The sequence below is a fragment of the Olea europaea genome, chromosome 12 (assembly GCF_002742605.1).
Source record: "Olea europaea var. sylvestris chromosome 12, O_europaea_v1, whole genome shotgun sequence".
In the NCBI taxonomy this organism is placed as follows: domain Eukaryota; kingdom Viridiplantae; phylum Streptophyta; class Magnoliopsida; order Lamiales; family Oleaceae; genus Olea; species Olea europaea.
In genome coordinates, this window is record NC_036248.1 from 19,391,417 (window position 1) to 19,401,293 (window position 9,877).

General features: G+C 36.8%; 1 protein-coding gene across 1 annotated transcript; it reads right to left on the reverse strand.

Annotated features, from left to right (window-relative positions):
* Window positions 1–8,261: 8,261 nt before the first annotated feature.
* Window positions 8,262–9,616, reverse strand: LOC111406728. Its single transcript, XM_023036108.1, has 3 exons — window positions 9,573–9,616; window positions 9,014–9,107; window positions 8,262–8,675 (listed from the first exon to the last, which is right to left on the reverse strand). Exons 1-3 carry the CDS (start codon window positions 9,614–9,616, stop codon window positions 8,262–8,264), a joined length of 552 nt encoding a protein of 183 aa, XP_022891876.1.
* Window positions 9,617–9,877: the final 261 nt, after the last annotated feature.

The window sequence follows — 9,877 nt, forward strand, 5'->3', positions numbered from 1 at the left end:
TGTGAGAGAGAAAAGAATCTGCGGCCAGAAAAAGGTTCTTCCTTCTTATGGGTTGCTGTCCCTATACAAAAGTAGGTCACATGGTGAATCTATTGTATAGTACACAATTTACCGTGCAAAAGATTTGGTTCTTCCTCCGTCCAAATGTCGACGATGCATGGCGTCATTTTCTGTTTTCGAGGAAAGGGTTGTTTCACGCGATTTTGGTCGGCGTGGATTCTGTTGCTTTATGCTAAGGTTAAAGGTGGAGTGTGTTAGCACGCGCAGTGAATTCGTCTAGGTTTTAGGCGGAGTTTCTGGTCTCGGTTTTTTAGGCAAAGGCATTGGTTGGCAGAGGGAAGGTGTATGGTAAGGACATTGTCTTCGCACGTCATCGTTTAGGCAGATATTACTATCTTCATTTAAATCATGTCTGAAAAATATCTTTGAATGAGTCCAAGACCGATTAGATGCCTGTTTAAATTTATCGGCTCGTTTGAGCCCCATTTTTAAATAGTATATTGATAAAAAATATACAATTAGAAAATAAAGAAAATTTTTGAATTTACATGTAATATTATTTTATTAAAAAATATGTGGTTAAAATGTGGTAAAAATCTATTCAATAATTTTTTTCCCCCCAAAAAATGCCAGCTCAAATTAAAAACCATGAACAGGTGGAGTGAAAAATAGCTTGGAGTCAAGAATTGTTATTGGCATGAGGATTGATTTCGAAGTTATTAGGGTTAGGTCTTGATTGCGATTTGGAGTGTCATCAGCAAACGAGGTTGGGTCATAAAGTTGTTTGACATTACTAACTCGATGAGTTAATCAATCATAACATAAGTTCTTGTTTGGACAACATTTTAAGCAAAATTTCAATAGTTGGATATACAAATGGATCCCTATGTCACCATCATTATCGACTCAAAAAGATGCAATATCTGCAATAGAATCACTAAGGGGTTGTTCTTTTCGTATTTCAATTTTGTAGTTTTAAGTTTTAAATTCATTTTGGGTTTTGTGTTTTGAGTGCCTGTTTGAAATTGTTGAAAGTGCGTTCTTTTTGCAATTTTGGAAAACTATTTTTCAAATGGAACTATTTCTCGTGTTTTCAATTTTTTCAAATTTTGTACTGAAAACACCTAAAACGACAAAAATGGCGTTTTGTGTTTTCTTCACAATTTTTTTTTCGTTTTCAAAAATTCGTTTTTGAAAACGGGAAAGAGAACGCGTTTTTACCGTTTTGAAAAATCGAAAATTGAAAACGGCCCGAAAACAGTAAAGAGAACACACCCTAAGTTTTTACTGCATATCTGTAAAAAAATTGATTAAAGTTTGTTGAAAATTGCTCCTAGGAAGGAGCTAAAATTTTGAGGAATAGGCTGATCACATTCTGAAAGGTCTACACATGGTGGATGAATCTATGGTCCTAAATAGAAGGCAAATTACAAGTGTTTGAAACGAGTCACCTCAAAGATTTCTTTTCTAGAGGGCGTTGAACCTAAGACGCTCGAAGAGTGAATATCACAAAATAGTATCATTGTCTCCTAACAATATGGTTGATTTTGATGTTTTGTAATCCGGTTAGAATGTTGACTTATAAAGAATAGAATGTCATGTGTCAAATGATTGAATCCGAGATGAAATGGAATTAAATAGATTGAACCAGAATTAAATCAGGTTGAATTAGAGTTGAAATTTCAACGTCTCAATTTATTCATGCATTTTGTCTACAAACTTTGAGCGAAGTATCGAACTTGTTGTCAACCTTATTTTATCGAAATTTTGTTCCCAACCTTTTAGTAATTGGTAGCGTTTGTCCTATTCATAATTTGCGTCCAATTTGACTATATAAATCCCATAAAATAAAAAATTTACCCTCTAATTTATTTATTTTAAAAAAACCAATTTGTTTTTGTTCAATGACTTGTCTTTTGAACCGGTAAGTTCTACATTTCTTTCAACGCTTTTTATCTCTTTAGTTTTTGGCACATTACTAGCTCATAGCTAGTTGAGGAAATTACACCCTCCCAGGGCTTTCAAGTTTATTGTACGTAAATCATGGGCCCAACTTTTCTAATCAAATATTCGATATTAGATTAATTAAAAATAAATAAATATTTTAAATAAGCGCGATTTTGTAGTTAACGTGCTTCAAATCTAATATTTCTTCCTTTCTTATCAAACGAGAGAACTGTCCCCAATCTTTTCCTCACGATCTCTGATAAACCACTTCGACAGTTACCCACCCCACGAATATCTCCAGTTAGTTATCCTACTTCGGCCTATCGAGGAACTAATATTCGTCACATACCCAAAGCGAACAGAGTACATTCTTCGTCTATCTCGTCATTCCATCACACATCTTTCTATTTTATAGTCGTGAAAAAATGAATAAACCCAAGATTTCAAAAAAGGCGATAAACGTCCATGCCACGCCTGAAATGAGAGGAAAGCCCAACGAAATCCCATATGGAAAAGAATGCGACGTCGTCTGTGACCCAACGAAAAGGCCAATCGAACATGGTATGTTGATTTTTATTTTTTGTTAATACATTAAGTGGTGGGTATTAATTGAAAAATCTTTGGGTGACACGTATTGAAGACTTACTAAAGATTTGTAACCTTGAAATCTGTTGAATTCGTTTCATCGTTGGAATGGGGTAGGGTTTGCGATTTTGAACGTAGAATGTTTGATCATTGGATTTTCGTTTTCGATTTTACGAATAATCTGTTGTCTAATCACGAATAACCAAAAAAATCACAACTTAAAAAATGGGAAATGTGACTGCATATATTCCGAATCTATGACGTGAATGGATATAGATATCACTGTCTGTGACTTTACTGGAATGTGGATAGGACTCTGAATGTGACCTTCATATGTGAATGTGACTGAAGTTTGTTGTGAATCTGTGACTAGAATGAAAAGACTTTGTATGCATGTGACTTAACTGTTAACATGGTTGATGATGTGTTTTAGCCATACGATGTTTACGTGTGACCATTTCACCTACATGTGATCAAGTAGTCTCAATGCAAAGACGTCCAAGTTGATGTTGCATGATCTCTGCTTCATAGGACATGTGAGTGATGGTGGAATATGAAATGGGCCCCATCTGTCTACTTATTTACCACATGTTCTATAGGTTCCACCGTTTATAATCCTGGTTAAGGTCAAGGATGAAGTGTGTTCTAATAGGGTTTGAGCATTTTGGTCAATTTCCTCTGTTGCATTACTTTGTTGTGTGTGATTTTACCCATGTTTCATGTGAAGCACAAACAACCAGACTTCTAGTTCGGGAATGGCATACCAGATGCAAATAAGCGAAGTTTGGACAGGGGACCCTTTAGCTATCCTTGACTGAGACTGGTTGACTGGTGTCATCCACTTGAAAATTCAAGTAGAAGTTGCTATTTTTACTTCTTAACAGAGTTTCCTCTGCCTTGTTGTTCTTATTGCATCAAATAGAGTTTGAACGCAGAATGTTTGATCTTTGGATTTTCATTTTCGATATTACGAACAATCCGTTGTCTAATCATGAATACCCAAAATCACAACTCAAAAACTGGGAAATATGACTGCATATATTTCGAATCTGTGACGTGAATGCATATGGATATGACTGCCTATGAACTTACTGGAATGGGGATAGGACTCTAAATGTGACCTTAATAGGTGAATGTGACTGAAGTTTTTGTGAATTTGTGACCCGAATAAAAAGACTCCGTGTACCTGTGACCTGAATGTTAACATGGTTGATGTGACTGAAGTTTGTTGGGAATCTGTGATCTGAATGAAAAGACTTTGTATTTTTGTGACCTGACTGTTAACATGGCTGATGCTGTGTTTTAGCCATACGATGTCCATGTGTGACCATTTCATACGAGGTGAACGTGACCTTAAACTTGAAGATTTAATATTTCATTTTCTTTGAATTATAACCCCTATTTGGTTCCCATTATTTCTTCATTAAAATGAAAAATATGACCGTTATCCATCACATCAAACCACCAAATTTGAATTTCTATCTCTTATGTGGGGCCCGTAACAGCTATATTTTTCATTCTCATTCTTCAAAAAATGAGAAACAAAAGGGGCATAGTACAAGTATTTAACAATTTCATCATTATTAGTGCTTAATGTAGGTCTGCTAATTCAAAATACCAGAAAAAGTTTGGTTTCCTGGCAGGATTACAACCTTTGTGTACAAGGGTGTTCTCACCACCATACAGTCAAAGCTAAACCGACGTTAGAAACAGATATTGAGGGGCACATGTTTTTTCCACTTGTTGGATTACCATGAAATAGTGATTCAATCATAGTTGATTCACTACTTCCTTCTAAGGAAGGTTCAACACCCGAATGAGAAAGAAATACGATTTTATGTTTTCGAGCGATATGTCAAGTTCTCCATCTCTAGTTCTGTTTGGTCACAAGATAAGAATGTTCAGGTGATACAGATACTTAGGTCTTCGGAAATAGACAGTCAAAGTTGAAGGTCAAATACTTTTCACAAGTAGATGTTGTCACACATGAAGATGCGAAGGACATATTTTTGTCCGCATGCCAAATGCCTAACCTCGATCTGGTTGAAGCCCTACCAGATGATGATGTTGTAATGTTCCGGGCTTTGTATTTCCTAACTGCCTATCTCTTTCCCGTGGCTACAATAAGGTTGTCGACCACTTCCTTTTTGTTCTGGTTAAGGACTTTATTGAAATGAACAATTTTCCATGGGGCAAGCTATTATTCCAAATTACTCTGGGTGCATTGAGAGATGGCCTTCGTAGGAGAACCCTACACTACAGGTTACGAGGAACGCTTGTAGCCTTCCAAGCATAGATATATGAGACTTTTCCCAGTCTTAACAGCATTGTGATTACAAGGATAAACTGGATGGCATATGAGCAACCATCCGCTGCCAAATTAGAAGGACCCGACTGCTTCTCCAATCCTAAGGTAAAGTTCCAGTAAGCGTCATGTAATCAATACCGAACGTTTGACTTTGCATTCGTATAATTTACATATTGTATTGCAGATTGAGATTTGTGACTTGGAACCGTTGGAAAGTGAAATGGTGATGCCATACATGAACGGAGTCTAGTACAACAAGCCAATCCAATTGACGTCCTCATCCGAGAGCCGAAGAAGAACCAAGCGCATGACGAAGAGATTTGTTGAATATGCTGGTACTAGTGAAAAGTCTGCTTCATCAATCCTACCGTTGATGGATAGTAGTACTGGGTAGGCCCACTCTTCAGATGATGATGACGAATTTGTTGCTCCTCCTCCAAAATGGCAGGAGCCATCCACCCGTCTAAAATCCCCGCTTGTTAAAGGCCCATCAATCGCTCATCATTCTCAAGAGAAGCCACAATCTCATGGGGCACAATGGGATGACGTAAGTTGTTATGTTAGTCAATTCTCAATATTTTCATTATTGGTCGCACATCAGTATTTTCTATGTCACATTTCTTACATTTCAGGTTATAGATACACCAGTGTGCACTGCATGTCTATGTTTGATCACAGATATGTCCCTAGCAACTTATAATATTTTGTATTCATTTTGTCAGGCTATTCAAAAGTTGCGTGTGCAAGTATCTAAACTCCAGGCGGATAATAAAATGTTGAAGGCGGAGCTTGATGACATCAAGTCAAAGATGTCATCCTTGAACGAAGGGAAGACTAACAAAATGGATGACATTGTACAAATGCAAGCCTGTATTAAAAGTGACCTGATGGATATTCGGACAAACATGCAGTTTTTATCCAAGTCCATGTCAGCAATGATCTCCAGTGCAATGGATGAGATCATTAGATGGTCTGGTGAGAGGACAAACGAGCGTGGAGTAGGACAAATAGAAACTTCTGGAGATGGAAATCAAGAACATCATGTTGTTGGTGGATCTGACAAGGTTCAGAAGGTAGTCACTTGATATATTTCACATATCTGTAAAAGAACATAGTTTAATTTGACATTTCTCATTCAACATATAGGTGGAAAACGTGTTATCAAATGTGGACAAAAAAGAGAAGGGCAAAATGGACCTAAGTGATAATCTTCCATTTTCCTTTGAACCACCATCATTTGATTTGGGGATTGAATACACCCTACCCAATGTTTTACATTCAGAGGAAATTCAGAAGCGGATAGATTCCATATCTGATGTGGTGACGGAAACAAAAATTGTTGAGAATGAAGTATTTACATGTTCCAGTAGTCGTAGGTCTCATATCACACATACCTCCAAACCATGTTATATTCATATGTCACATATCACACACTTCAAATCATGTTCTATTCATAGGTCACAGATAACAGACATTCCAAACAGCCACTTTCATAGGTCACAGATAACACACAATAAAAACACATTTTCCAGTCATTGGGTCACAGAGCACATACACTTTCAAATCATGTCCCATTCATAGGTCATGGATCACACACACTTCCAAACTATATCACATTCGCAGATAACAGATCACAGATACCTTTGGGCCATGTCCTATTTATAAGTCACAAATAACACACATTCCAAACCATGTTATATTCATGTGTCACATGGCACCCACACTTCCAAACCATGTTTCAGGCATATGTCACATATCACAGACACTCAAACCAAGTCACATGTAAAGGTGACAGACTACACACGCTTCCAAACCATGCCACAGACAACTTATGTGCTGTATTTTTAACCAATTTGTAACCTACTGCAATAACATACAGGGATCACCTACTGCCGAACCAACCTCTGAATTACCAGTGAAGCGAGTTTTAAGGTTTGCAAGGGTATTGCAGTCTCCTTTTGTTGTCGGACAGGAGAGGGAAAAATTATTCAAGCATGATAATAATGTTGTCATTTTTTAGAATTACAAAGACAGCGTTTACGAGATTGACAAATCGGCCTTCATGGGTTAGTTCCAGATGGGGTATAAACCAAAAAACAAGTAAGTGCATTTCATACCTATCTGTGAAAAGTTTCTCAATACCCAGTGTGACAAAAGAATGTAACCTTCATTTTTGGTCACAGGAAAAAGTTTAGCGAGGAAGACGAATGCCATCAAGCCTGCTTTTTTAATTGGTTCATTCCCAGTTGGTCATAAGACTTGGTTCCACGAGCTTATAAATTCGGAGTCATCACTCAGTGGTGCGGTATGATTACATTTACGCACTCAATTAAGTTACATTACTTTTTTAAGAAGTCTGATTTCCTTGGTACTCGTTAAGAAGAGTAACAGAGATGATACAAATAGATCACATTTCACACCGGACCTAGTCACAGAGTCATTTTTCTATCCAATTTGTTGTACGTAATGCTTAAATCTTTTTCTTCTTATTGAAACAGCACATGGATGCTTACTTCTACTTCATTTGTCAGGTCGCAAAACTTGGCAAAAAGGTGAAATACAAAGCCACCACTACAAACTCATGGCTCCAGACTAAGATAAAAGACATTTTCCTTGCCTTTATGAAGGACCCAAATGTTCTGATGTTAGAGTCTAGCCTAGTTAAGGTTGTAACAGGTCACAGCTTTCCCTTTAGCTCACCCTGGGTCGATGTTGACTATGTGTTCATACCGATTATACCCACCAACAAAGCACATTAGATGCTTGGCCTGTTAGAATTTAGAAGTCATATCATGACGGTGTTCAACTCTGTAGGTAAATCTTATTGTGATTGAAAGGTTTTGCAAGGTATTGAGTCATACATGAAGGTATTATCTGCTCTAATGAATGCCTTGAAAATTTCCAAGACGGATCCTGATTATCACGTATCAAAAGTCAAAGAATTGAAGGTGATCATTGACGACACACTCCCTCAGCAGACAAATGGGTAAGTCCGTGACCAAGATTTACAATGTGTATATTCTTTTGAAAAATTGATTCATAACAGTGTGTCATATGTTCTGCAGTCATGATTGCAGGATATTCGTGGTGTTATATGTGCTATATCTTATCCGTGGTGGTAGATGTTCCATTCCTCATAAGTTTGATGTCAGTAAGTTCAGAATGGATATTGCTATACTGCTCTACAAACATCGACAGGTTTACACGAAGAGAGTGAATCAGCTTATGACGGGAAAAGCGCTTGTTAAAGAATTAAAATTTGATTTGATTTGTTAGTGAAGACAATGATCTAGTTTGTAAATGTTATGAATATTGCACGTGTTTGGTCAATAGAGATTCTTGTAATGAATAGTTACTCGTAACCTTTGATGTACAGTAAATGATATTAACGTGTTGAAGTTCATGAGTCATCCATCTTCGATTACATTTTAATGCTATTTTTCATATATATATGGTGTAAATTTNCGCATTTTATCGTTAATCTCCCTTCTCTGGACGATCTCTTCCTTTTCTTCGTAGGTCTTCCACAACTCCTCTTCTGATTAGGAAGTAACACTATTTCTTGCTGTACTTCTTCTGGCACTGTCCATTCCTCTTGATTTCCAACGGGATATACCGAATCTTGGTATGCATTCAAGTATGCATCTTTTGTGTAATAATAAGAATAGTAATCATATGGATCTCTTTTTGTATTTGCAATTACAGTCAAGGTGTGTGGAGATAGTAATAAATCAACTTGTAGAATTTTGCAAGTGCACATTCGTTGCTCATTATCAATGACAAACGTCGACTTTTCATTACTGACAGAAAGCACTGTCTGGTTTGAAGAAGATACCTGAGTGTATGTAATAACAGTCATATCACATGTAGTTATATACAGGTCGCATATACTCCAACGTGTCTGTCACGTACGAATGACTCATACCCCTGAGTTCATTCATAGATTAAGAAAGCAGGTTACACATGTGGTCCAGACCTCAAGTGGCAGATAGACATGCATCAGAATATAGAGTTGACAGAGAGTACACAGTTACATTCCATACCTTAGTTTACTAAAAACATCATAGAATCACAAAACAGGTAACATATTACCTTTGTCACATGACAGTTCGAGATACTGACACTTATGATGGGGTCACATATACATCTGAATTTTAAAATAATGAAAATTACCCTTAAGTTCCTCAAATCCATGCTCATTTTCCTAATCTCTTTCTCATACTTGCTCGTCAACTTCGTGAAAGTTTCGTGATCATCATCCCTGTGTCTACAAAATCACGAATGTATGGTTTGTCGCAATGACTCTAGCAAGGATACAATAGGGTAATTTTTGGCTGCCTTCATGACCGCGTAGATCGATTCCACAATTTTTGATGTCATTGTTGAACATCTGTTTGTTGGCATATATATTCGTGACCACTTTCAGGTCCAACATTAGCTTGCAAACATAAATCAATTCGATGAACATCATAAAAATACTGTATGGGACCATTTATATGTATGTGAAATGAAATAACATGTATTACACTACCAAATAAGAAATAATCTTCCCATTCATCGTTGTCAATAGAGACATGTTATAATCATATTCTTCCAGTATATAAGCGCGGACAGCCAAATTGAATGCTTTTGGCTGACTTCCAATAATATGATTTTAGATTTTGCAGCAAATGATACGAACAAATACCATAAGAGGCTCCTGGATAGACATGTTCTATTGCATTATTTATACTTGGGTGACGATCCGACACAAACACAGTCATTCTCTATTTCCATACACCTTTTTCAACTTATCGAAAAACTATCTCCAAGATTTGTCATTCTCACTGTCTCCAATTCCAAAAGCAAGAATGAATATGCTATTATTTGCATCTTGTTTACATGCTGTGAAAAGGATACCTCCATATTTACCATTCAAGTATGTACCGTCAACAACAATCACCAATCACAATGCTCCTATCCCCGTATTGATGCATCCAAGCACCATAAAATAATATTTGAACTTACTGTGACTATCAACCTCTAATTCTGGTACGG